Source organism: Sebastes fasciatus, chromosome 7 (genome assembly GCF_043250625.1).
Source record: "Sebastes fasciatus isolate fSebFas1 chromosome 7, fSebFas1.pri, whole genome shotgun sequence".
NCBI classification, from domain to species: Eukaryota; Metazoa; Chordata; class Actinopteri; order Perciformes; family Sebastidae; genus Sebastes; species Sebastes fasciatus.
Window position 1 is genome coordinate 5,649,608 of NC_133801.1, and position 27,759 is coordinate 5,677,366.

General features: G+C 41.3%; 6 protein-coding genes across 6 annotated transcripts; all 6 read right to left on the reverse strand.

Annotated features, from left to right (window-relative positions):
* Positions 1–44: 44 nt before the first annotated feature.
* LOC141771198 (claudin-4-like) lies at positions 45–1,313 on the reverse strand. Its single transcript, XM_074641211.1, has one exon. It carries the CDS (start codon positions 1,165–1,167, stop codon positions 493–495), a length of 675 nt encoding a protein of 224 aa, XP_074497312.1. The 5' UTR covers positions 1,168–1,313; the 3' UTR covers positions 45–492.
* Positions 1,314–1,643: 330 nt separating this feature from the next.
* cldnj (claudin j) lies at positions 1,644–27,479 on the reverse strand. Its single transcript, XM_074641212.1, has 2 exons — positions 27,353–27,479; positions 1,644–3,506 (listed from the first exon to the last, which is right to left on the reverse strand). Exon 2 carries the CDS (start codon positions 3,477–3,479, stop codon positions 2,844–2,846), a length of 636 nt encoding a protein of 211 aa, XP_074497313.1. The 5' UTR covers positions 3,480–3,506; positions 27,353–27,479; the 3' UTR covers positions 1,644–2,843.
* LOC141771180 (claudin-4-like) lies at positions 5,377–13,063 on the reverse strand. The gene is made up of 2 exons (XM_074641188.1): positions 12,486–13,063; positions 5,377–6,360 (listed from the first exon to the last, which is right to left on the reverse strand). The coding sequence occupies exons 1-2, from the start codon at positions 12,966–12,968 to the stop codon at positions 5,698–5,700; spliced, it is 1,146 nt and encodes a 381-aa protein (XP_074497289.1). The 5' UTR covers positions 12,969–13,063; the 3' UTR covers positions 5,377–5,697.
* Positions 15,095–16,324, reverse strand: cldne (claudin e). The gene has a single exon (XM_074641187.1). The coding sequence runs from the start codon at positions 16,227–16,229 to the stop codon at positions 15,597–15,599; it is 633 nt and encodes a 210-aa protein (XP_074497288.1). The 5' UTR covers positions 16,230–16,324; the 3' UTR covers positions 15,095–15,596.
* On the reverse strand, positions 17,080–27,436 carry cldnf (claudin f). Its single transcript, XM_074641210.1, has 2 exons — positions 27,353–27,436; positions 17,080–18,457 (listed from the first exon to the last, which is right to left on the reverse strand). Exon 2 carries the CDS (start codon positions 18,282–18,284, stop codon positions 17,538–17,540), a length of 747 nt encoding a protein of 248 aa, XP_074497311.1. The 5' UTR covers positions 18,285–18,457; positions 27,353–27,436; the 3' UTR covers positions 17,080–17,537.
* LOC141771202 (claudin-4-like) lies at positions 20,723–25,898 on the reverse strand. The gene is made up of 2 exons (XM_074641214.1): positions 25,323–25,898; positions 20,723–22,138 (listed from the first exon to the last, which is right to left on the reverse strand). The coding sequence occupies exons 1-2, from the start codon at positions 25,797–25,799 to the stop codon at positions 21,494–21,496; spliced, it is 1,122 nt and encodes a 373-aa protein (XP_074497315.1). The 5' UTR covers positions 25,800–25,898; the 3' UTR covers positions 20,723–21,493.
* Positions 27,480–27,759: the final 280 nt, after the last annotated feature.

Sequence of the window (27,759 nt, forward strand, 5' to 3'; positions counted from 1 at the left end):
AGTGAGATAAAACCACTCTAAGACAAAGTCAAATAACTCTTGGAAACATTGCAATGCAATTTATTCCACAGTGTCATTTTGTGCAGAAGAATTCATCTCAGATGTAAACAGTTTTTTTTCCACTGTCAAGTAAACAAAACAAATATGACATTACATTAATCTAATGTATCTGTGCAATACAGTATTTAGTTTTAAGGCCAGTATATTAACTCACATTTAAAAGTCTGTAATGTCTTAATGTCAGTTTAGTACCAAAAATGTCATCGAGTAAAGCAAACAGACAGAAGTGTAATTTTACAGGGATATGATTAAAGGGGGAAATGAGGATTGAGCAATAAAAGTAGTGACATGACACGTCGCTGTGCCTCATGCTTAGTTAAGTCAGTGCATCATTATGCAACATGTGCAGCCTCTGCTGTTGAATCTATCCAGTCATTTCACATATTGCTTTTCCAGTTAAATCACTCTGTTAAATATTACTGCACAGTCCACTCAGGTAACCACTGATCCGCGTTCATACTGGCTGTTTGTGAACGTAGTCCTGTTGATCCGGCTCAGAGGATGACTAGCCTCCTCCTCCTGACGCGGGTACCTTCCCTCTCCAGGCAGATACACCTCTCTCTCACCAGTGGGGCATCTGGTGGTGAGATACACCCCACCGGCCAGCATCAACGCAAAGGAGATCCATCCGAGGTACAGTGCAGGTCCCCAGTCTCTTCTCAGCAACACAGCCCCCCCCAGTGGCTGACTGGTGTGGTGGCACGTCCAGGCTGTGGGAACCAGCATCAGGATTCCAGACAAAACAAAGAGAGCACCAGAAAACACTTTGACCTGGCCACGCTTAGGGAAGCACACCGCCCCCACTGCTCCAATCACCACAGCAAAAGCCCCGGCTCCGATGGCTGACATGATGAGGGCTCTCCACGTCCGAAAGCTCCCAGACAGAGACATGAGAGACTTGTAGAAGGAGCAGTGCAAGCTGCCATCGTGGGCCAAATCCCAGTGATCCCATTCCAGCCACACCCCGTCCCAGTATGCAGGCAGAGTAGCCGTGGTGTTGTCCACAGTGCCGCTCACCTTCCACAGGGCCAGGCAGCGTGTCAGAATGGCACAAAGCCACCCTGTGAGGGCCAGACCGAGAGCGGCGAGCTCCAGCTGCCACTCCATGACTCCGGCCTGCTGCTCCTCCTCTTCACCACCGTCCCAACTGCCTAATCAGAAGCAGCTGGCTGCAGGGTGGGGTGTGTGTTGTTTTTAAAAAGTGCGTGTGCATATAGGGAGAGCCGAGAGCTTCTGTGTAGGTATGTGTGTCTGTTCAGGAAGGGGAAACCAGTTCTTTGGAATTCATGAAAAGAAGGCACAGCCTGCAGCTGGGTGGAGGAGGGAAATCCCTCTGTTTTCTCTGCCATGGTTTCAAAACAATCCCTTTCTCCCAGTTACAGCGGAGAGGGGAAAAACAAAGCTTTCCCTGTGCTCTGACTTTTCAGCCACTGTCATGTTTCTGAGGGAGAACTTGATTGAAAGAGCACGAGTTCTTAACTGATGTTGTCAGTCGCTATTGTTCTCACAGTAGCAGTGAGTGGAGAACAACAACGACACCTAATTGAACCTGATTTAATGACTGTATCACCAACTGGCACATCTTTACTCTACAGTCTTTATTTTGAATTCTAGGTTGCGATCACAAGCACACAAGCGTATAATTTCACAAAAAAATGGTGCCTTAAACACGATTAATGTAATTTAAAAATGCATGCACGTTCAGCTACAGGGGTACAAATAGATTCTCTGGCCTTCTTTGTGAAATTAGTCACCTAGTCCTTCTTCATGAGACCAGAACAATCCATATTATGATCCGCTTTGACCTATTGTTGCAGCCATTTCAAAGGATGTCAGATAGCTGTATCAGACATACAGTGAAATATATTTCCACTATAGAGAGATCTAGGAACCACAATAACTGGCAAACGTCTGGTCTTGACATCACTGTGGACAGAACTAAAGTATTGATAATGGTCAAATCCACATATCACCCCGAAGAAAAATGACAACGTAATATAATGTATTGCAAAGCATACCTTTAGAGTCCTTTCATATGTTTAAACATGCTGTGTTTTTCCAATCCTTAAAGGGTAACTTGGGTATTTTTCAACATGGACCCTATTTTCCCATGTTTTTGTGTCTATCTGACTAATAGGGAGGGGCGGGGGCATGGTGGTGCAGTGGTTAGCACTGTCACCTCACAGCTAGAGGGTCGCAGGTCCAAACCCAGCTTGAGTGTGGAGTTTGCATGTTCTCCCAGTGTTAGCGTGGGTTTTCTCCGGGTTCTCCGGTTTCCTCCCACAGTCCGAAGACACGCAGGTTAGGTTCATTGTTGACTCTAAATGTCCCGTAGGTGTGAATGTGAGTGTGAATGGTTGTCTGTCTCTATGTGTCAGCCCCTTTGGTTCGACTTCAGTCCCCAGGATAAGCGATTACAATGCAGATAATGGATGGATGGATGACTAATAGGGACAACAGGTCCAGTATTGAGGGAGAGCGCTGTAGACGGTAGCTGCTAACAGGTTGCAATATGGTGTTATTGGGGCAAGCTGGCACCGTCATTTACGTCCACTACGACACTTATAATAACAATCTAAGCCTGTCAGTGGCAAAAACAAGCACTTTTAGTGAACGTAATGTTACATTGACTCACTGCTCACTCGCCCTCGCAGCTTGTTTAGCGTCTGCTGGTTACAGCGTTCTCCCTCACTACTGGACCAGTTTCAAAAATTATGGTTCCAAAAACAGGGTCCAGGTTGAAAAACAAAACAACTTTAAGTGGTAACTTGTTTGTCCTCACTTCACACATAGTTCTTGATGGCGTAGCTGCTGTGCGTGGGTGTCCTGGCCAGTGTGTACCTACTGGAGGGGAACCTGGCCCTCTGTGGTGGGCAGCTTGTGCACAGAATGGCTCCCCCAATGAACAGCAGCCCAGAGGTCACAAAGCCGATATATATGGCTGCGCCGAGCTCCCTCTTCAGCACCTCGGGGACGCGTGGGTTGTGGAAGTCCCTGACGATGGAGTTGGCCGTCCAGGAAACGGCGACCACGGTGGTGAGGGCCGCCAGGCAGAAGATGGCCCCGGAGCTCAGCACCACCCGGGCCTTGATCCTCGGGTGGCTCAGGCAGTTGGTGCAGCGCGCTCCCAGGAGGAAGATGAGGAATCCCAAGCATCCCAGCACCAGGCTGATGCAGATGAGGCCGCGGGCCGCCTGGAGGTCTGGCGACAGGTCCAGCAGGGCGTCATAGAGCTTACACTGCAGCTGACCTGTGTACTCACTGACACACGTCATCCACAGACCTTCCCAGAACACCTGCATGACCACCAGGTGGGTGCCGATGAACGCCGTCACCTTCCACATGGGCAGAGCGCAGATCAGGATGGTGCCGGCGACGCCTATCATGGACAAGCTGATTCCCAGCTCCTGCACCGCCATGGGACACCGAGCAGGCCCTCTCACACCCTGGGAAACACATAAACACCTTCATGTTCATGTGCGGCTTTTCATTTCAACCTGCAACAAGGGATCATGTAAACTAAAGACATATAAAATAAGAAAGACTACAGAGAGATAGACACAAGATACAAAGTGTCTGTATGCAGATAAACCGTGTTCACTGTTATCGGATATGATAACAGCAGCCACGGAGAGGTTTTTCCGTAAAACTGAAGTCGTTTCCTGTAACTGATGTCATCAGATAAAGATGTAGGGGTTATCTAGCCATGGAGGCAAACGGCCACTAGGTCGCAGTACGTCACAAAAGACAAACACAATGACACTGATGAGTGGATGCGACAAACTCAGGTGAAGAATCTGAGTTTTGTTTTGAAAAGATATACCTCAACATTCAATGTTTGCAATTTGAAAAAAATAAATAAATACAAAGTGTCATCTTCTGTTGCAGAATAATTGCTGACATGAAATTACAATTTGCTAGTGAAGTGTTTTTGAACAGTCGGTGCCGAATCAACTTTTTTTTATCAGAATGTTTATGTGGTGTTGCAGAATTACCTTTCGGCATGAGAGTTGACTATTTTAATCCTTTTTCCTTTCCTATTGGTCTTAACGCTTTTATTATTTTAATGTCCTGTTGGTTTTAAGTTGGCCTTAGTGTTTTATAGTGTTGTCTTTATGTTTTTTATGTATAATTGTACAGCACTTTGGTCAACTTTTGTTGTTTTTAAATGTGCTTTATAAATAAATTTAGATTGGATTGGATCATATTTGAGTGAAAACAATGGGATTGTGCTCAGAGTTCAGCAGTCTGGAGTCTTTTGTGGACACATTAGCTTGGAAATAAAACAGAAAAATTATATTCCTATGTACATGAGCTTCACGTTTTCAGAATTGTGTGCATTGTTACATTTTTTCAGCATTTTTTTCCCCCGGGAATGTCACCACAGACACCCATTTCATAATACTGCAAATATGTAAATACTGCACTCCTTTTTTTTTTAATAACGAATCTTACAAATGTCTTATTGGGGTATAATCTTTGCATCGTAGGTTTTAAATGATGGCAGTGAGTTGTTCGAGTAGGACAAAATGTATGTATTATAAATGCAAGGTATTTCACTATCACCATAAAAGGGTGGGATTAATGTCTGACCTCCACATCCACACCAGACTGAACCGAACTACTGTAAATATAACACTTGCTATGTCAAGATATCACGTCCCTTAAAGTTTGAAGAATCAGTGTAGACCTTGTTGATCATCAATATCTATCTTTCTTCACTTCTTGTGCTCAGAATACAGAGAGTTGCTGTGTACAAAAACATGAAAGTAAACCTCTGAGAAAACATGAACAGTTAGTGGAGAGATTTGTCATTTTGAACGCTGCAAGCTCTTCAGACACTTCCTGAGACATGTGAGTAATTTGACCCTCCCTTCCTCCCATCTCTCTGATCTGCAGCCCGATAACAAGAGGAAACACAACACTACCTTCAGGTTGGTGGGAATGTGAACGGACGACAACAACAAATCAAAACCATCTTCCAAAACCAATTTAATCTCAAATAGTTGAGACTCTCGGGAGAGAAAAAAAATAACAAAAACATTAGTTTTAACTTTTGTGTTTTTGGATAATCCCCTTTTAATCACTTTAATCTATTAAACTCCTTCAGTGTTTATGCAGAAAACGTTGACTTTTGAAAGCAGGTCAAGTTTTACTAAACAAATCAGCCTACAGGATTATAAATCCCTGAGTCACCATCTTTGTTCCCTGGATAGTGATCTTCGGTAAGTACCTGACAAACAGGTTCTCCAACCACAGGTGCTTTTTGTTTTTTTAAATGTGCATTAACAGGAAGCATGAGAGAAACATAATGTACAACAGAAGGTCATTTATTGTGAAAAAAAATACAAATATCAAAGGACAAAAAGGTGCACAGTGTAATTACAATAAATTACTTCTTCATCCACTTTCCCAAGCATGTAAAACACAGTTTTTATAATTTAAGCTACCACCATATACATGTTCATTACCAAGAGTACCAACAATATTCAAAGCAATCTCAGACAGAGAACATAAAAGTGCATATTTCCTTCATTTTGGGTCGTCTGTGTGTTCGTCCTTTTTCTGGATGTTTCACAGATTAAACTCCATGTTTATTTTACATCAACCAGACTTCTCTTTGTCCGTTTAGAAATCTCAAATATACGTCTTGTTCGGTTCGTACGATCGGCCTGAATCGCTATTTCCTCCAGGCTTGTTCAGGAAGTACTTAGCAGAGGGGGTCTTCTCCTCTTTAGGGGGACAGCTGGCACACAGGAGCGCTCCTCCCAAGAGCAGCAGAGCCCCGGCCCCCCAGCCGATGTAAAGAGAGGCCCCGAGCTCTCTTTTCTGGCTGTCAACTAGCACAGGGTTGTAGAAGTTCCTTATGATAATGCTGGCAGTCCACGAAACAGGGATAAGACAAAGTAGTCCACTGATGATCAGCAACACACCCGCTGCTATCGACGCCCTTGCCTTGGCCCTCTCATCTGGAATGAAGTTGGTGCACTTTCCGCCAAAGAAAGCTACGAGGATCCCAATGATACCGACGACGATGGAAACCACCATGAGAGCCCGGGCCCCCTGCAGGTCACCGGTTAGAGCCAACATGGAGTCGTACACCTTACACTGCATCTGGCCTGTACTCTGGACCACGCAGCTCATCCAGATGCCCTCCCATATGATCTGGGATGTCACTATGTTGCTGCCAATGAAGGCACTGACCCGCCACATGGGTGTGCCGCACACAATGATCACCCCGATCCAGCCCAGAATGCCCATGGCGCAGCCCGCCATCTGCATCCCCATGGAAGCCATCGTCTTCTCTCTCCGAGAGTCTCTGAGAGAATATTAGGAGCAGGTCAGGTGTTTGCGTTCCTCTGAAGCAGACTGAAGAATGGGAGGCGTGAAGGCTAATAAGGACACATGTCAGAGAATACCAGTCATGCAGGATTCTTTGTGTGTCAGAACAATAAAGGTTCACTTTGTCACCTGGATGGAGATGAGTATCGTGTTACAGAAGGTTTTGTTGGTACTCTCAACAAAGAAAAGGACGTATGTGACAGAAAATTCACCAACTTGAAAATGTTGGCAGTTTGAATGCACAGCGGAGCGCAGACAGTAGTGTTGACATAAGGGTTTAAGAAAGTCTGCAAACAGTGAGACTTAAATGAATCCATGCTGCTACTCATGACACAGTGTCAAGGCAAACAGGGATTTGTCTCCATGTGTACATACATGTTTCCATGTCTGCACACTGACGAGTGTTTGAGATTTATTTTAAATAAATCACTGGCGGCGGGTAAATGAGCTGAAGTGCAAGCGAGCATTTCAATTATCCTGGTAATTGGAGTTTAGTTGGGTGGTGGCTGTGGGTGAAACTCCAACTAGTTTGAGAGCAAGGTGAATAAAACATGACAATTAACTTTAGTCTTCTATCAGTCGATTTAATCGCAACTAATCGCAAATTAATCACACATTTTTTATCTGTTCAAAATGTACCTTAAAGGGAGATTTGTCAAGTATTTAATACTCTTATCATCATTGAAGTGGGCAAATATGCTGCTTTATGCAAATGTATATATATATTTATTATTGTAAATCAATTTAAAACACAAAACAATGACAAATATAGTCCAGAAACCCTCACAGGTACTGCATTTAGCATAAACAAAATGCTCAAATCATAACATGGTAAACTGCAGCCCAACAGGCAACAACAGCTGTCAGTGTGTCAGTGGTTTGACTTAACTATTACTTGCCCCAAACTGCATGTGATTATCATAAATTGGGCATGTCTGTAAAGGGGAGACTCGTGGGTACCCATAGAACCCATCTTCATTCACATATCTTGAGGTCAGAGGTCAAGGGACCCCTTTGAAAATGACCATGACAGTTTTTCCTCGCCATAATTTAGGATATGTTTGGCATTTGGTTCTCTAGTTTCATATGATGCTAGTATCTTCACTCTAACTTTAAAACTGAGCCCACTACAACCTAAAAATTGCAAGTTGCGTTGGAGAAATTAGTGGCGTTAAAATTAATTTGCGTTAACCACTAATAAATAAAACAAAATTGTATAGAGTGAAGTAGAAATTGACTTCCAAGTCAAGTTTAAAATGTTTTTTTTAATAATTACCGTTGAACGCTGAGCAGCTGCAGTATTTTTGGGCATCGATCTATTGACATATTTCAAAACAACTTTAGGTGACTTCAAATTTTGCTCTAAATTTTCCTTAGTTTCATTGTTAACTTAATTAACAACTTGGATTCTTTAAGTTTCAGTTTCTGATTTTTAAAAGCTATAATGCCATTTGGAATTTTCCTTGTAAATATATCATCAGGTGCTTAAAACTATCAAGAAGCATAAAAGCTTTTAAAAGGTGGAAAATGAAGTTTATGATCAGGTATAACATACTTAAAAAGGCATTTTACATCGAAAGTAGAAAATACTTTTTCCACTTTTAACATAACCTTTTATATTTAATCACTGCTTCATTAGACTGTGATGCATTTGTTCCATTGTCTACTTTGACATCAGTTTGGCACACAATCATTGATCCATAACAGGTTGAGGTAGATTCTCTCTCTAATGGCAGAGGGCAAGTTAGGAATGTGAAACCAACAACACAACAGGGTGTGTTCACACCAGTGAAACAACTTGTACAGCAACGCTGCACTGCTGACATCATGTCCGTAAGGAAATGTCTGTGGAACATAATAGAAATGCATTTCCTAGACTTTGTACAATAACATGTACTTGCATACAAATCCTCCAAATTAGCTGACGAAATACACTGTTTGAAACTGCCTTTTTAAAGTGTTTTCTGATCTGACACCAACATTCACCTGAGCCTTGCAAAACTGTTACAAATCACTGTTGAAAAATAAATCTGCAAAATGAATAAATCTGATGTCTGGTTATGATTTGGTTTGGTTAATAATACAGCCCAGTCGCACAGCAGATGAAATGTCATGTATTGATTCGTGTACATAGACACAAATTTCAAATATTTTTTCGTGATGGTCAGCACAAATATCAGTTCATATTTAATCCATGTAATTGTGAACCGGGAAGTATAGAGAGCGCGTAGGGAGGAGGTCAGGGTGGATGAATGGGTCAACAAAACACAGGACTTTCGCTCAGGAGACCGCTGTTCCGTGTCCCCTGTGAAACCACAAATCAAAGTTGATTTATTTGTCACGTAACTTCCGTACCAGCACTTCCAGACTTATTCTAACCCAAACCACGATCTTTTCTTAAAGCTTACTAAGTAATTTTTGTCACGTAATTTCCGCACTTAAGTTGCGCCACTTCCGGTGTTATTTTAACCCAGATCGCGATCTTTTCCTAAACCTAACTAAGTAGTTTTAATTTGAAAAGACTGGAGCAGAAATTGACACGTGCGTCACGTGTTGCTGGACATTCGTAGAAAAACGCATGAAAAATACGTTGTTGAAAGTCGTGCTGAGCGTCACGAAATAAAAGGGGAAATTTGTGTCTATGTACACTGCTGATTTCAACAAAGGTTTATTGTTCACAGTGTTGCATTATTAGGGGAAAAATAGGATGCGTCCCATCAGGTTTCGTTGCGACATGCTTTTGAGCGTTTTTTGATATATGATACAGCGTGCGTACGCATCATTGTGGAACTGTGGGAAAAGCATCAATATACAGGAATTGATAGACACAGAAGCATGAGATGCCAAGGAATTGGACAAGTAAGAACCCATTCTTAACGGGAATCAGTTCTCTGATCCCATCACTAGCGTTTTCCCAGTCGGGCAAAGTGGCCTGCCAACAATTTACCCACATTTGGCTGGTGGCGGGTGCTAATTTCGGACCCTGGCCGTGACACTGTGTTGAATAATACTAACCACTTGGATATCAGGTATGACCACGGTCATGGTAAAAGAAGCTAACGTTGACTGTGTCTCATGTTTACTACGGACTCAATTACTACGGACACTAGGGCTTGAACATAAAGGCAATTGCTGAAATGACTGATTATGTCATTTTTCTCAGGAGGATCGTCTCATTTTGACAGTTATACATGTAAGGGATAATGTACAGCGAGCTGGTCATTGTTGAGAAATAAACCCCAGCAGCGCCCTGAAGGGGATCCTTTCACAACAATGACCCGCCAGCTGTACATTATCCCGCTTATTACACGGCTACTTATTAAGAAATCAATAATTTGACAGAAAAACGGACCGCCAGAGTTCGACATCAGAACTGCGCCAATAGCAACGGTCTGCTATACATACCAAGGGTCTGCTATACAGAAATTACGCCTCATTTAACCAATTAGAATCGAGTTTTCAACAAAGCCGTGTAATAAAACAGTGTAGATTAAATTTTGTGTCTATTTCACAAACTGCCGTGAGCAGTTGCCACCAGCTGCTAACAGGTGACATCTCCTCCCGCTGATTTCAACACAGGTTTCAACACAGTGTAGCATTATCAGAGGAAAAATAGGATGCGTCCCCTCAGGTTAAGGTACGCCATGCTTTTGAGCGTTTTTTTTTCTCTCTGCGTGGCTCCAGTCCCAAAGAAACTAAAACATGATGCAGCGTGCGTTGGCGTCATTGTGGAACTGTCGGAAAAGCATCAATACACAGGAATCGATAGACACAGAAGCATGAGAAGCCAAGGAATTGGACGAGTAAGAACCCATTCTCAACGGGAATCGGTTCTCTGATACCAATCATTTGACACAAAAACGGTCCTCCAGAGTCTGAGATCAGAACTATGCCCATAGCAACGGTCTGTTATGCATAGCAACGGTCTGTTATACATCTCATAAAAAAAATTAACAGACCGCAGAATGCCGTGATTGACCAATTTTGTCATCATCAAAGCCACGTAAAACTTTCTGCGTAACTCACATCGGATTTGAAATGAAACAATGACCATGAGGTTGACATACTGACTTTCCCCTTTAAGGGACTTTGAGGGATTTCACACATATTGGGTGAACTGTGTAGGACCCATATATACCCTTGTATACAGTACAATGTTGAATTTTTGTAATTTATTACGGTTAGTTTGTAGAGCTTTGTTTTTATTCTTCAGTGTCAATAAAATCCTAATTACATTCGCTGTGATTCAGTCTGATAAAAAACAAAACCGTACAAATACTGCGGTATAACAATGACAGCCTGAGTGTAAAAACCCTGAAATTAAAGGATAAGGCTCCTTTGTGACCTTTCTGTAATTTTATATTTTTATTATTGTAACAATGAATTTATCCTATTAAGTATTTTAAAAGGAAATTAAAGACTTATCATTTTAATCTGGCTTTTAATTTGGAGTAATGTCATAACCTTAGTTGTTAGGGTTTAATCATTTTATCCATAGTGTTTATTTTATTTTATTGACTTTCATTTTACTTAACATTTTATTATTGTAATTTTCAGTCTTGCAAAATTGAATATATTATTGTTGTTTTATTTATTTTTGTCTGTGGTCTTTAAGTCTTGCTATGTGAAACACGCGCTGCTTGTTTGTATGAAAGGTGCTATATAAATAAAGCTGAGTTGAGTTGAGTATTGTATGTGTACCAAAAGCCTGATATATCTTATACCTCTGTGACATAGTAAGTTCTGTTTATTATCCTTTTTGAAATTCCTTTTTGTAACTCCATCGTTGTTGAATAACTATTAAAAACACACCAATGAGCACCGCTGCATTACGATGAACACTGTAGATTACTTTAAGTCAATCCAACATCCTGCTGCTTTAAATACTCACTAAAGGGGTAAATATTCACAGCTGGAAATAGTCCCCAATAAATGCACAAATGTATTCATGTTTGACAAACATTTGCTAAACAATAACAGTGCCCAGCTAGTAAATTACGTAACCCCTTTTTTAACAATCAAACTATACGGGTACATTTGTGACCTATATTTAGACACAAGATTTACATCATCAGTAGAAACCAATGTGCTTGGGCCTGAGTGCCAGAGACTGAGGAGGGAAGTAAGAAAGTACTGAGAAATGGTGGCTTTCGGTCGGATTTGTTCTACAAAAATGTCGAATGACGCCAGCTTTATCCTTTAAAACTAAAAGTCAGTCCTCAAACCTCATTGTTTATTTAGTCTTTTCTTTATTCAAATAGAAGACTTTTTAATTGTGTATAGGCCCGGATCTTAAAACACACTGCAACGCAAAAAACAACATTTCCAGTTGCATTCATCTGAAGTTGCTCTGGACTCTCAACTTTAAATTCAACACTGTGAATGCAAAAAGCAAAAAAAAAAAAAAAAAGAGAACAGAATAGGCGAACAAAAGAATATAATTTAAGTAAATGTTTTATTAAAAATCTGTGATTTCAGTAAACAAAAACATTCTTATAATATTGCAAAAGATATTGGTAAATGATTTTATACAGCAAATTCACAATATATCAAGGTTACTGTGCACCTTTCCTTTTATCATAGCTCTTGTTGACCAATAACAACTAGCACAGCTTAGATTTACATACAGAGAAAAATTAGTTTCGATACAAGCTTTATATAGATTAGCTCTCATTCAGTCCAGTCATCATGCCGTTGGAAGATTTTCTTGCCAGTACAATAGTTTCACCCCATGTCGTTTGTACTGTGTTTCTCCTTCCTCTCTCTTGCCTCCACCAAAGAAATCTGAATTTCTCAGAAAATCAGTTCTCACTGTGTGACACTTTAAACAAAATAAAAGTGAGACACAACTTGTGGTGGTAACAGAAACTCACAACGGATTACTCAAGAAAAGTAAAAAGCAATTAGGAGTCTTTCTCAGGAGAATGGACGTCTCAGACGTAGGCTCGGCTGGTGGCTGTGGACCTGGCGGGGGCGTACTTGACTGGATACTCGGGGCTTTCTTTTTTTGGGCAGGAGCTGCAGAGGAGGGCACCACCCAGGAGGAGTACCGCTGCTGTGCCCCAGCCGATGTAGAGTGCAGCCCCCAGCTCTCTCCTCTGGGCGTTGGTCAAGAGGGGGTTGTAGAAATCCCTGATAATGGTGTTGGCAGACCAGCAGACGGGGACGAGGATTGCAACACCGGCACAAATGAAGACGATTCCAGCAGCAATGGCCACCTTGGCTTTGGCAGCTTCGTCCTCCACAAAGTTAGTGCACTTGCCTCCGATAATGCCCAAGATGACCCCAAAGGCAGCGACGATGATGGCGATGACCACAAGAGCTCTGGCGGCCTGAAGGTCCTGGGGCAGAGCCAGCAGAGAATCGTAGATCTTGCACTGCATCTGGCCTGTACTCTGCGTCACACAGTTCATCCACAAGCCTTCCCAGATGACTTGCGCAGTCACAATGTTGGCTCCGATGAAAGCTGTGACCTTCCACATGGGCAGGGCACACACAATGATGGTCCCCAGGAAGCCGATGATGGCCAGGACAAAGCCCAGCATCTGTCGTCCCTGTGATACCATGATGAGGTTTGGTTTTGAGTCACTTGAACAGAAGCAGAAGAGTTTTCAGGAACAGGTCAGCTCAGCTCAGGTTGTAAAGTTGAATAAAGACCGTTGAACGTCTCCTTTGGTTATAAGGACGTCTTTGTTGAAGGTGGAGTCAGAACGAATCAAATTGATTAAATTTTGTGTCTATTTCACGAACTGCCGTGAGCAGTTGCCACCAACTGCTAACAGGTGACATCTCCTCCGGCTGATTTCAACACAGGTTTGTTGTTCACAGTGTCGCATGATCAGGGGAAAAATAGGATGCGTCCCATCAGGTTTAGTTGCGACATGCTTTTGAGCGGGTTTTTTTCTCTCCGTGTGGCTCCAGTCCCAAAGAAACTAAAACATGAAACAGAGTGCGTATGTGTCATTGTGGAACGCATACGCATATCATTATACGGGAAAAGTATCAATACACAGGAATCGAAAGACACAGAAGCATGAGATGCCAAGGAATTGGACGAGTAAGAACCCATTCTTAACGGGAATCGGTTCTCTGATACAAATAATTTGACACAAAAATGGTCCTCCAGAGTCTGAGATCAGAACTACGCCCATAGCAACGGTCTGTTATTCTTCAGTGTCAAAAAAATCCTAATTACATCCGCTGTGATTCAGTCTGATAAAAAACAAAGGATAAGGCTCCTTTGTGACCTTTCTGTAATTTTATATTTTTATTATTGTAACAATGAATTTATCCTATTAAGTATTTTAAAAGGAAATTAAAGACTTATCATTTTAATCTGGCTTTTAATTTGGAGTAATGTCATAACCTTAGTTGTTAGGGTTTAATCATTTTATCCAAAGTGTTTATTTTATTTTATTGACTTTCATTTTACTTAACATTTTATTATTGTAATTTTCAGTCTTGCAAAATTGAATATATTATTGTTGTTTTATTTATTTTTGTCTGTGGTCTTTTAGTCTTGCTATGTGAAACACGCGCTGCTTGTTTGTATGAAAGGTGCTATATAAATAAAGCTGAGTTGAGTTGAGTATTGTATGTGTACCAAAAGCCTGATATATCTTATACCTCTATGACATAGTAAGTTTTGTTTATTATCCTTTTTGAAATTCCTTTTTGTAACTCCATCGTTGTTGAATAACTATTAAAAACACACCAATGAGCACCGCTGCATTACGATGAACACTGTAGATTACTTTAAGTCAATCCAACATCCTGCTGCTTTAAATACTCACTAAAGGGGTAAATATTCACAGCTGGAAATAGTCCCCAATAAATGCACAAATGTATTCATGTTTGACAAACATTTGCTAAACAATAACAGTGCCCAGCTAGTAAATTACGTAACCCCTTTTTTAACAATTAAACTATACTGGTACATTTGCGACCTATATTTAGACACAAGATTTACGTCATCAGTAGAAACCAATGTGCTTGGGCCTGAGTGCCAGAGACTGAGGAGGGAAGTAAGAAAGTACTGAGAAATGGTTGCTTTCGGTCGGATTTGTTCTACAAAAATGTCGACTGACGCCAGCTTTATCCTTTAGAACTGAAAGTCAGTCCTCAAACCTCATTGTTTATTTAGTCTTTTCTTTATTCAAATAGAAGACTTTTTAATTGTGTATAGGTACGGCTCTTAAAACACATTGTAGCCAACTCTATAAAAAGGTTTTAACTGACACTCAACTCTGTAAAACTGGCTGAACTGGTTGAACTGGTTGAACGTCTGCATGAAGATTTCAACATACCGCTGAATGTTTTTGAATACACTTTGTTGTTACACTCTGCACCTGCTTCGTTATACTTACTGTGTTTCTAAAACTATAATGTATTCCGTCAGAAACATGCACCTCAGTTTGCTTTCTGCCAGCCAGCATGATAAGCTGGGTCATCGCTGCATTACTCAGCCCTTCTGATAAGATCAAGCTGAAAGACTTGTTTTCAGTCTGGCATGAACAAAATGTTAAAAGACTGACAATCAATCACTGCTGACTAATCTGATTTGAGTTTGCAAAAAACAACATTTCCTGTTGCATTCATTTGAAGTTGCTCTGGACTCTCAACTTTAAATTCAACACTGTGAATGCAAAAAGAAAAAAAAGAAAAAAGAGAACAGAATAGGCGAACAAAAGAATATAATTTAAGTAAATGTTTTATTAAAAATCTGTGATTTCAGTAAACAAAAACATTCTTATAATATTGCAAAAGATATTGGTAAATGATTTTATACAGCAAATTCACAATATATCAAGGTTACTGTGCACCTTTCCTTTTATCATAGCTCTTGTTGACCAATAACAACTAGCACAGCTTAGATTTACATACAGAGAAAAATTAGTTTCGATACAAGCTTTATATAGATTAGCTCTCATTCAGTCCAGTCATCATGCCGTTGGAAGATTTTCTTGCCAGTACAATAGTTTCACCCCACGTCGTTTGTACTGTGTTTCTCCTTCCTCTCTCTTGCCTCCACCAAAGAAATCTGAATTTCTCAGAAAATCAGTTCTCACTGTGTGACACTTTAAACAAAATAAAAGTGAGACACAACTTGTGGTGGTAACAGAAACTCACAACGAAGGAGGATTACTCAAGAAAAGTAAAAGCAATTAGGAGTCTTTCTCAGGAGAATGGACGTCTCAGACGTAGGCTCGGCTGGTGGCTGTGGACCTGGCGGGGGCGTACTTGACTGGATACTCGGGGCTTTCTTTTTTTGGGCAGGAGCTACAGAGGAGGGCACCACCCAGGAGGAGTACCGCTGCTGTGCCCCAGCCGATGTAGAGTGCAGCCCCCAGCTCTCTCCTCTGGGCGTTGGTCAAGAGGGGGTTGTAGAAATCCCTGATAATGGTGTTGGCAGACCAGCAGACGGGGACGAGGATTGCAACACCGGCACAAATGAAGACGATTCCAGCAGCAATGGCCACCTTGGCTTTGGCAGCATCGTCCTCCACAAAGTTAGTGCACTTGCCTCCGATAATGCCCAAGATGACCCCAAAGGCAGCGACGATGATGGCGATGACCACAAGAGCTCTGGCGGCCTGAAGGTCCTGGGGCAGAGCCAGCAGAGAATCGTAGATCTTGCACTGCATCTGGCCTGTACTCTGCGTCACACAGTTCATCCACAAGCCTTCCCAGATGACTTGCGCAGTCACAATGTTGGCTCCGATGAAAGCTGTGACCTTCCACATGGGCAGGGCACACACAATGATGGTCCCCAGGAAGCCGATGATGGCCAGGACAAAGCCCAGCATCTGTCGTCCCTGTGATACCATGATGAGGTTTGGTTTTGAGTCACTTGAACAGAAGCAGAAGAGTTTTCAGGAACAGGTCAGCTCAGCTCAGGTTGTAAAGTTGAATAAAGACCGTTGAACGTCTCCTTTGGTTATAAGGTCTTTGTTGAAGGTGGAGTCAGAACGTCCGTCCCTCTGACCTGAAACCAGTGCGCTGATTGAATTACCTGCCCGACCAGATTCTTAACATCACTTGTACAGAGTAGTTTCGATGAGATGAACATTACGGACTCTATGTAAATGAGGACCGTAAAGAGGCACCGCCTTCCTTATCTAAACACTGGCCAACCTTTGATTGGCCCGTTACCGGAAGATCAGGTCCAGTCACTAATTTCAGGTTTAAAAACAACACCATCATGGTTGGGAGTATCACCGGATGTCAGACGTTAATGGAAAGTACCTCCATTTATGTTTTTACTCATTACGTATGTTTAATCACCATATATTTGCATATTATACACTAGTCTAGGAATTAATTAAGTTTTTTCTCAATCAATTTTTGTCTTTATTTTCACAAGGTTTATCATGTATCTTTGTGTTTTTATTTTTATTTTAAATAATTAATAAAAATAATAATAATTAATAATTAAATAATCTTTAATAAGCTCCTCACAATTTACAGTGAAACGACACATAATTAAAATTAAATAAAAGTTTTAAATTGGTTATAATTTTTATATATAAGAGGAAAATGTATATTGTTTTTTTTTTCATTTCTGCCTCTCATTCACACAGAAAGGCCCTGACCTTTTAAAATGAGATAATATTTAATAACATTGAATTAAATAGTAACAATATGTTGTTATAATAACTCCACAAACACATAAGTGAATATTTTTCAAACATTTTATTGAACATCTTTAAAAAATAAAGTTTCATTTGCAGAAAACAAACATCACAAATCATCACTATTTACAAAATCAGGCTCTGTATGACAGGGAAATAAATATATCGACAGTGACTTCCTTGAACCATTGAAAAGAAATGCAACTCTCAGTGCACACAGCCATGTTGACATAATATTCATCTGAAATCAAGACATCATAAACTAGGAAGATTTCTGCTTTAAATCAGTCCAACAGAGAAAACATTTTATGAATGATTGATGATAATCAAAAGATCACATGGATTGAATTAATTTTAAATACCAACAATGTATTAGAATACACACCATCCTCTAGAAGGATAATGTGTATTTTGGTGCTATTTTACTTTCTAGTGGCATAACAAGTTGCTGAAACCATCGTGGCTAAAATCTCAGTCTTTATCCTCTTTCTGTCCTTTCAGTTCTTAGAGGTATTGTCTGGGAGAGTATGCGGTTGGTGCTGCATACGGTTTGCCAGGTACGTATGACCCAGTGCCTGTGTATGGTCGGCTGGATGGGGGGGCATACACAGGGCCATACGTTGCTGGGTTTGGTCCGTAGGGGTACGGTGGTGCTGGTGGGAAGCCTGGGTATCCATACAAGCGTTTCTGAGGAGGGCAGGACGTGGTTAGGATGATCCCACCAACCAGAAGAAGGGCAGCGGCGGCCCAGCCGATGTAGATGGAGGCTCCGAGTTCCCTCCTCTGTGTCTCGATGGTCAGAGGGTTCTGGAAGTCTGTGATGGTGATGGCTGCAGACCAGCAGACGGGGATCAGGACTAGGACGGCGGCAACAATGAGGAGACAGCCGCCTATGATCACCACCTTGGCCTTTGATGAGTCTTTCTTCAGGCAGCCCATGCACTTGGCTCCAATGAAGGTGACCATGAAGCCGATGAAGCCGAAGAGGAGGGAGATGATGACCAGGGCTCGGGCGGCTTGCAGATCGCTGGACAGCCTCAAAACCGAGTCACTCAGACTGCACTGCATCTGCCCGGTGCTCTGCATCACGCAGTTCATCCACAGGCCGTCCCATATGATCTGGCCCGTCACGATGTTGGCTCCAATGAAGGTGGTCACTCTCCACATGGGGACCCCAGTGGTCACCGCCACCCCAATGAGGCCTATGAAGCTTATGACCTGACCTGCCACTTCCTTGCCAATTCGCCCCATGGTGAAGAGGCTTTGTCTGCGGCAGAAGAGAAGAGCGTTTCAGCATACAGGTCTGGTCTTCTCTCGGAGTGAGACAGCTTCCTCGCTTGTTGTTTGTCAGGGAATGTGAGGGAGGAGGGCCGTCTCGTCGTCAGATGAGTTCTTCTGGCCAAACAAGATTCCTCTTCCCAGAGCTAGAGGAGTGGCACTCATTTTTAAACAATGGTTTCCTCTTGCTCTTAGAAAACACACTTTCATATGCAGATTTGCCTGCAGTACGGATGGGGTTATTGGATGGATTTACAGCCACTTAGGGACTTCAAAGGTCCTGAAACCAGCTCAGACTGTGAACGATGCAAATGATCAAATCACGTCCAGTTCACAAACAGGCTCTTTCTCTCTTTCTTGTGTTAATTTATAATCAGTGAATCACAGCTTTGAATCCCCAAACACAACTGATAAGACAAATGGGGGTAAATTGTTGGCAGGGGTGGGTAAAATCGGCAGGCCACTTTGGCAGACAGGGAAAACGCTAGTGGTGGGATCAGAGAACCAATTCCCGTTAAGAATGGGTTCACACTTGTCCAATTCCTTGGCATCTCATGCTTTTGTGAATAATGATTCCTGTGTATCGATGCTGTCCCACAGTTCCCGCATGCACAATGTCGCATACTCACACTGTATCATGTTTTAGTTTCTTTGGGACTGGAGCCACGCGGAGAGAAAAAAAACCCGCTCAAAAGCATGACGCAACTAAACCTGATGGGACGCATCCTATTTTTACCCTGATAATGCAACACTGTGAACAACAAACCTGTTTTGAAATCAGCAGGAGTAGACGTCGCCCTGACCGGCTCGCTGTACATTATCCCTTACGTGTTTGCTACCATACTGAGACAGTTTTAGAGGAAAGGTATCTCTTTATCCTTCTGCAAAGTGTTTTCACAAGATTTTTTTGTCACTAATTGATTTGGTCAAGAATATGACAATACACACATCAAGGGAAGTGAGTGGTGAAGTAAGAGAGAGAGCGGCGGTGAGTGTATGTGAGCGAACAAATGAGCGGAAGAGAGTTAGTTTAACTCCTCAAAACCAACAGAGCTCCCGGAGCGATTAACATTATTGACTCTGGCCCAAGCAGTAAAAGTTAGGTTTGTCCGTTGTGGGCTACTGTAGAAACATGGCGGCTGTCTCCGTGAAGAGGACCCGCTCCCTATGTAGATATAAACGGCTCATGTTAAGGTGACGAAAACACGACTCTTATTTTCAGGTGATTATACATTAAAGAAAACATACTTATTAATATTATATTCCATTTCTGCCAACTAGATCCCCCTAAATGTTTCACACTGGTCCTTTAAGGTTAAATTTGTTTACATATATTCTGTTGAATCACTGAACTAAACTGCAGCTGTCAATCACAGTATCTTTAATACAACCAGACCAGAAACACTGGGTTTGTTAGCATCATGATGCACAAACCAAAAATAGATATGACATAAGACACACAAGAATTAATTGGTATTTCTTGTTGTTCCAGTTGCTTGTATCATCATGTTGAATGTGCTGATGAAAGGCATGAACAACAAGCAGACCTTATCATGACCTGTGCCAAGAACATCAAGGTGTGGCCCAGTTGAGACAGATACTCAGCCCCGAGCCGAGGAGGAGACATCTGTCTCAGGATTGATAACGATCACCTTGATGGATTGATGAGACACAAGAAGCCGCTGACGCTGTCGCTTTGCAATCACACTAATACATCCTATGACAAACACCTCTATTGGATAAGCTGTTGACACTCGCACAGCTTATCCAGTAACGTGATACTGCCCAAACAACCATTTCCCACAATGCGATCCAGTGACGAAAGTGAAAAATGAAAAATGATGATTATGGGAATACTTGATGTTACTTTTCCATAACACACCATTTAAATGCTCTACAGGTTAAAAAACACAGAAATAGTGCCACTTTAGTTTAAACCAGGACTTCCCAAAGTGGGCCCCGCCATCAGGTTCGATTTGGCCTGCCAGATGTTAGCAAAATTGTCTTTTTAATTAAAAGGCCCACTGGATTGCCGGTGATCCCGACCAACTTTACTGTCTTTCTGGAGGCTGTGGCAGGCTTTAGAGTTAGAGTGACGGTACTGGTCATCATATCATATGAGACTAGAAAACCTAAGGAATTCATTGGACCAACCATGTCGTGTTAGTTTGTTGTGAAGAAGGCTAAAACATGCTCCAAAGTTAGGCTAAATTTTGTCGAGCAAAAACTGGCATGGCCATTTTCAAAGGGGTCCCTTGACCTCTGAACTCAAGATATGTGAATAAATATGGGTTCTATGGGTACTCAGCTCACCTTGTGATGCTGATTTCATTACCTCCTCCCTCGTCTTTAATCTCTATAACACCATCATATGAGTTGAGTTTCTCAGAAGTAAGTAAACCGTAATCATCCAGTGAATATTGAGTTTATTTACAGTAACAGAACATTACAAGATTCAAAGGCACAGAAATATAAATGTGGATTTGCAGGTTTGGTGAAAATGAAAATGACAACAGATAAATAAAAATGCATAGATTTTCCGACGGCGTTTACGTATTGCTTTTTGTTATAAAGACAGATATAATAAATGCAAAACTTGCTTAAGTAGAAGTCATACAAGTATTTTCACCTTTGTTTGTTGTTGATGTTACCATCTGAATGATAATAAAGATAATTACACTGTGAAATCCTTACAACAATCAGACTAAATATTTACACAGATTAATTATAATCATGATTTAAATCAAGCAGCTACAATACAACGTGGATTCAAATGTTTAAAAGGCTCTTTTATTTTGAAATTTTAAACTGAAGCATGAGCCTATTTCCTGTTTTGGTGTTTTCACAGCAAACATTATAACTCATCATAACAGGAAAAGCACATTGATGCTGGCTTCTCTCCATCGAGGTGTGACAGTGAGCCGCTGGCACAACTACATGGCATGAAGTCATTGTTTATGCCGTTTGTAAAACTTGCTTGACAAGACAAAATGTCTGCTGTGACAAAAGGTCACTGCGACACTTACACTAACAACAATCAAAACTCAGGATTCAGCTCGAGGAAAGCGGTGATTTCATTCTATATATTTACATTGACAGTGAATATATGTTTTAGTTTTTATCATTTCTCTCTGTTGCAATTCCTGTGACCTCAAGAGTCCATGTAGGAAGTACGAACCATCCTATACGTATTCTCTTGACGTGGAGACCGACCTCACAGGTGTGAATTTGGGTACGTAGTGGGGTTGTTCATGTTTGGGCGGGCAGTTCCAACACAGTAGCCCCCCTCCCAAGAGCAGCAGTGCAGACGCCGCCCAGCCGATGTACAGCGCCGCTCCTAACTCGTACCTCTGAGCTTCGATCACCAGCGGGTTGTAGAAGTTGTTGATGATGGTGTTGGCGGACCAGGAGACCGGAATGAGACAGAGAAACCCCGAGACGATGAACAAAACTCCGGCCAGGATGCAAGCCTTCGCCTTGGCTCGCTCATCCTCGATGCAGTTGGTGCATTTCCCACCAGCGATTGACAAAAACACGCCAACGATTCCAGTCAGGATGGAGATGATGATCATAGCGCGAGCGGCCTGCAGGTCCTGGGCCAGAGCCAGCATGGAGTCATACACCTTGCACTGCATCTGGCCCGTGCTCTGCACCACACAGTTCATCCACATGCCCTGCCAGATGGTCTGAGCTGTGATGATGTTGGCTCCGACGAAAGCGGTGACCTTCCACATGGGCAAGGCGCACACGACGATGACCATGAACCAGCCAATCACAGCCATCGATATACCAATCATCTGAATCCCTTGAGAAACCATTTTGACGGCCTTGTTCCTCACACGCTAAAATCCAGAAAGAAAGACAGGTAGGGCGATGTGAGCTTGTATTTATAGGCTGTTGTGTGGGAAGACGGGACGCAGACATGAGGGTATGTGATACCACAAGTCCTCAGCTCCTATTGGCTAGAAGCAGTTTACACACAAACAAAGACCCAGTGACCTTTAGTAGTGCTGAGCTGCCTGAATCCAAAGCTTCAAGGTCAGATACAAACAAAGGAAACATGTCCTCATCCTTTAACCTTTTGTTCTCTAAATGATTTAAAAAAGTTGGTTACAAGCACATTCAAATGGAAAATTGACAAATGAGGCTTCTTCTAAATTCACATAAAAAGCTATAAAGCTTTTATGCAGTGGGCAACTCTAAGATCTGAAAAGTGAAGATGCTGAAGTGCCTTAAACTTGTATTCTTTCTAACAGCCAGCAGGGGGCGACTCTTCTGCTTGCTAAAAGAAGTCTGATTGTATAGAAGTCTATGAGAAAATGAGCCTACTCCTCACTTGATTTATTACCTCAGTAAACATTGTAAACATGAGTTTATGGTCTCAAATGCTAGTTTCAAGTCTTCTTCAATTCAGCATGATGTTCATTTAGTAAATTGTGGTCCCATTTAGAGTCAAATAGACAATAAAGCAGGGGATGCGTTTTCCGGTCTGGGAGTTGTCCGTGTTTTTGTCTTACAACTTTAACCCTTTCACAGTGTGTTTTCAGTTCAGGAAAGTTAATTGTAACATTTTAGTCACCTAAAAATGTAACTTAAACTTTGTTTTATTAACACTGCACATGTACAGTAGATGTGGTAAACATCCAACTTGTTCGAGTGGAAAACCACAAACTATACTGCTGAATAATGGATTCAAGTTTCAGGTCTGAACTAGAATAAAAGCCAAAACAGGTAATATGATTTAAAAATGAAAACATTTGCTGTATTTTTATAATGCATTTCTACTTATACATCAACTACAGGTGATAGAAGTGGGTGTGTTCAGAAGGTCACGTATTCTGCAGCAGTCTAACCCAAAAGCATCCCCTCACCAGCCCATGCATTGTTCACATGCACAGTCTCGGCTCGGCGCATGGTCTTCACATGATCAGAGAGTGCTGTGATTCCAATCACCTTCTGCGCAGATCACAAGCCTCATCTGTCCTCCTTTATCATCCTTTATTCATTGATATGATCTTTCCTGTGCGTCCATGAGAATGTGAGTAATTATTATAGTTGTCTATTGTTCAGTATCTGCATCGCTATAATAATTATAAAGTCACATGTATGATGTTATAATGCTCGTGCTCTTGTTTCTATAACAGTTTGACGGACATATCACACCAATTTACACATCGTGGATTTATGCATATAGTTATGGTAATGTATATGATCCCCGACGATGTTGTTTAAGTTAATAAGTTGTGTGTCTTTGTGTCAACAATCATTTAAGTTAGAGCAGCGCAGTGAGCGGGCATACGCGGCCGTCATTAAGGGACCGTTCATCATATCACCCTCTGTGTGCATTATGCTCATTGTACTGCATGAGAGCCTGAGTCTGCTATTTGTTGACGTTCCCTTATTGTTAAGAAGGCTGTGTTCTCCTTTTACTCCTGTTTAAACTGTTTAGCTTGCATTTAATTATGCTTGCATGTGTTTGTTTATTATTACTACATGTTACTAATGCCTGCACATGTTTTCTATTTTATCATTTATCATTTTATTTAATCAATAAATGAGTGGTATCTCAAAGAGAGTGTGTGTGTGACCTGGACTAATTGATACATCATCATCATATTCATGTTCTTACCGGACAACCTGTGGAGATTGTAAATGACATTCATAGAACCATCATCTAAGGGTTCATTCAATCAGCATCACTGAGGTCACAAGTTTGGTATCCAGTAAACCAACGCCTATTTTACAGGGTGTTTACACACGATCATATGTGAGAAACAACAGGATGTGTTATTTTGTTAACAGCAAGGGGCAGTGTTGGACAGGTAATGACTGAATTAGGAAAATGTAAGTTTCCTGTAAAAAAACAAAACAAACATGCATCTCATAGATCATGAGGATAATGCAAAAAGTCTGACTAGATTATATGCACATCTAATACAAAGTTGATCATAAATTAGTGTATTGTGTTGCTTTTTGCACGATTATGTTGTATTATAAAGTAATCTCAATTAAGTTCAGTTGTTTTTTTTCCCCACAATTCTTTTGTCTACTTACACTCCAGAAACATTTTTAAAGAAGAGATTATTTTACACTATATTTAGGATTTACTTTTGGGACAACTTGATAATATGTAGAATTTTATGTGTATATATATATATATATATATATATATATATATATATATATATACATATTTATATATATATATATACATATTTATATATATATATACATATTTATATATATATATATACATATTTATATATATATATGTAAACTTTTTGCATTTCATTGTTTTTAAATATTAATCAGCTAAAATCTGTGGGTTGTGTGTAGCAGAGTCCGGCCTTGTGTCTTCTCTTTGAAACCTTTGCTTCACCTTCAGATGGAGCTGTTTTAATGGCATGTTATAAAATTTAAAAGAACAAAACAAAGCATGATAATTCAATGTTGATAAAAAAACTTTATTTACAGTTTCAGACGCTCACATATAAAACACATTTTCACAAATGAAATGATATGTAAAAGGACACAAATGGATGAAAACAAAAAAAACATTAATCAAAATTAACACGTTAAATGTAGTTCCAATATATATACTACATGGTTTTTTATTCACTTGCACTGATTAAGCTTTGTGTCACTCAGTCCACATTGTTTGGGTGTGGTACACATCTCTCCATCTTGGCACTGATGAAACAAATATTGAAGTGCTGTAACTCAATATGAAATTATCAAACTAAACTGTGAGCACAATAAAATCACTTTGAAATTGAAATCGTACTTTTTGCAGCGACATGAATCCATTGTATGGACCACTAAGCATTTGACTCAAGTCTTTTTTCAGTCTCTTTGGCTCTTCTCTCCTTAGACGTAGTCCTTGGGTGCAGTTGGCCGGGAGCCACCTGAGTACTTGGCAGAGAAGTTATCCTTGGGAGGGCAGTTGGCACAGAGGAGTGCACCACCCAGGATGAGGAGGGCTGAGGCCCCCCAGCCGATGAAGAGTGCAGCTCCAATTTCCCTTTTCTCCGGCGCCAGCGGGTTGTAGAAGTTCTTTACGATGTTGTTCGCCGTCCAGCACACAGGGATGAGGCACAAAACACCGGCAACGATGAAGGTTACACCGGATGCAATGCCGATTCTGGCTTTGGAGACCTCGTCTTCCACACAGTTGGTGCATTTTCCCCCTGCGAAGGAAAGGAGGATGGCGACGACGCCGAGCATGATGGAGATGATGAGGAGGGCGCGGGCAGCCTGGAGGTCACTGGAAAGAGCCAGCATCGAGTCATAAACCTTGCACTGCATCTGGCCTGTGCTCTGGTGCACACAGCTCATCCAAATGCCCTCCCAATTGGTTACAGCCGTGACAATGCTCGTGCCGACGAAGGCTGACACTTTCCACTGGGGAAGGGCGCAGCAAACGATGGACCCAATCCACCCAATAATGCCCAGGGCAGAGCCCAACATCTGAAAGCCGGCCGACACCATGTCTTCTCAGTAAGCTTCTTGCACAGTCGTCCAAAAAAAAGGTCCAAAAGTGTGTGTCTCTGGAGGTCAGGGAAGTCTTGCTTGAGAGATCCCCAGGAGTAAATGTTTGAGTAAGGTTGGAGGGGGTCTTTTATACATTCAAATCGGGAGGGGCTTCACACGCACATATTGTCACACAGAGCTGTGACGTGATAACTACCACCAAACCCACATGGACATGTGTCATCATGTCAGTTTTTGTCTCAGGCAGGTAATTTTTGAACAGTGGGAACACACTGTGACTCACAGGTACTGAGATCAGTTTAGCAAACTTCAAAAAAAAAACTCAGCCACACCCTCAAAATGCTATTTTGCGTCTGCTTTTTACATTTTTGAGATCACCCAAATAGTTTCTCAAAATGTTTCCTGGATCTAAAGATTGGACTTTTCTGGCTGTAAAGGTGCACATGATGTTTAATTTGTGATTGAAACGAGAGACACAGCAAAGACTTTCTCAGAATTTCGGGATTTTCATCAAACATTGACTGTAAAGGAGTGAACGTGTGCTTTCTACCCACTGATGTCAGGACCCTTGACCTCTGACCTCAAGATATGTGAATGTAAATAGGTTCTATGGGTACCCACGAGTCTCCCCTTTACAGACGTGCCCACTCTATGATAATCACATGCAGTTTGGGGCAAGTCATAGTCAAGTCAGCACACTGACACACTGACAGCTGCTGTTGCCTGTTGGGCTGCAGTTTGCCCTGTTATGATTTGAGCATATTGTTTTATGCTAAATGCAGTACCTGTGAGGGTTTCTGGACAATATCTGTCATTGTTTTGTGTTTTAAATTGATTTCCAATAATAAATATATACATACATTTGCATAAAGCAGCATATTTGCCCTCTCCCATGTTGATAAGAGTATTACTTTAAAATGAGTAGCACTTTAAAATGTGCAGTTAATTTGCGATTAAATATTTGAATCGACTGACAGCCCTAGATGTGATATATTATTCTGAAATGGGCCGTTGTGCAGAATGAGTTACTCTTTGTACTTTAACTATATTTTGATGCTAATACTTTTGTACTTACTTAAGTAAAATTTGGAATGCAGGACTTTTACTTGTAACAGAGTATTTCTACACTGTGGTATTACTACTTTTACTTAAACAGAAACGGAGCATATTGTACATTTTTGTCTATAATAAATAAATTACTTTGATAAACTATAAACCACAGAATGCAGCTGGTTGGGTAAATGCTGAATTAATTATGTTATTATACCCTATTTATTGTATAAATATATTAATCAAGTACATAATTACATCCTACACTGATTTAAACAGCTTTACTTGCATAGTAGTGTCACAGAAGAGCATCGTTGGCTCAGTGAAACGTCACGCCCATGAAAATATGTTTATAATGAGCATGATTTTTTGGTAATGATTCCATTAGAAAGGAAAACAATTAAATAATTTCAATAGTTGTTTTCTTATGAACCCTATTTGTACGATGTACTTTCTATGAGCATGTATAGTAGGTGAAAAAACAAGAGATTAAAGCTGACCTTGCAGTGATGACGGGTTGCAGCCTTCTCCTGTAGGTTGCCTTGTACTCCTTGCAGTCCGGGGTTCCCACTTGTTTTATCGACAGTTTTCCACGGCAGTCACGAGATATCAGGAGGGAGATGTTGGGGAACGCTAAGCCAAGTGATTCCCTGTTGACACACCGTTGCAAAAAGAGGGAATAGTGAGTGGGGGCAAAGAGAGGTAGAGAGGGAATCAGATTGTTTCAGACATGAATAGAGGCAGTGTTTAAGGGCCAAAACTGCCGTTAGGACTATAATGCCTCTATTTTATCCAAGGTAGGATCATTAAAGCTACTTCGGCCTGGCTATGGAGATTGGGTTCCACACACAAGGAGGCAGGGAGGAATTTACACAATTAAGAATCTGAGGAGAGATGGTTTCAGGGT

Bases quoted from the DNA above. Each gene is read 5' to 3' on its own strand.
- cldnf (XM_074641210.1), bottom strand. From the start codon at position 18,284: ATGGGGCGAATTGGCAAGGAAGTGGCAGGTCAGGTCATAAGCTTCATA.
- LOC141771180 (XM_074641188.1), bottom strand. From the start codon at position 12,968: ATGGTATCACAGGGACGACAGATGCTGGGCTTTGTCCTGGCCATCATC. The intron at 6,361-12,485 runs GCTGCACTCTAC...CGGAGAGAGAAG, and splicing joins CCCAGAGGAGAGAGCTGGGG to ACGATGGCTTCCATGGGGAT.
- LOC141771198 (XM_074641211.1), bottom strand. From the start codon at position 1,167: ATGGAGTGGCAGCTGGAGCTCGCCGCTCTCGGTCTGGCCCTCACAGGG.
- LOC141771202 (XM_074641214.1), bottom strand. From the start codon at position 25,799: ATGGTGTCGGCCGGCTTTCAGATGTTGGGCTCTGCCCTGGGCATTATT. The intron at 22,139-25,322 runs GCTGCACTCTTC...GTGAGGAACAAG, and splicing joins CGGAGAAAAGGGAAATTGGA to GCCGTCAAAATGGTTTCTCA.
- cldne (XM_074641187.1), bottom strand. From the start codon at position 16,229: ATGGTATCACAGGGACGACAGATGCTGGGCTTTGTCCTGGCCATCATC.
- cldnj (XM_074641212.1), bottom strand. From the start codon at position 3,479: ATGGCGGTGCAGGAGCTGGGAATCAGCTTGTCCATGATAGGCGTCGCC.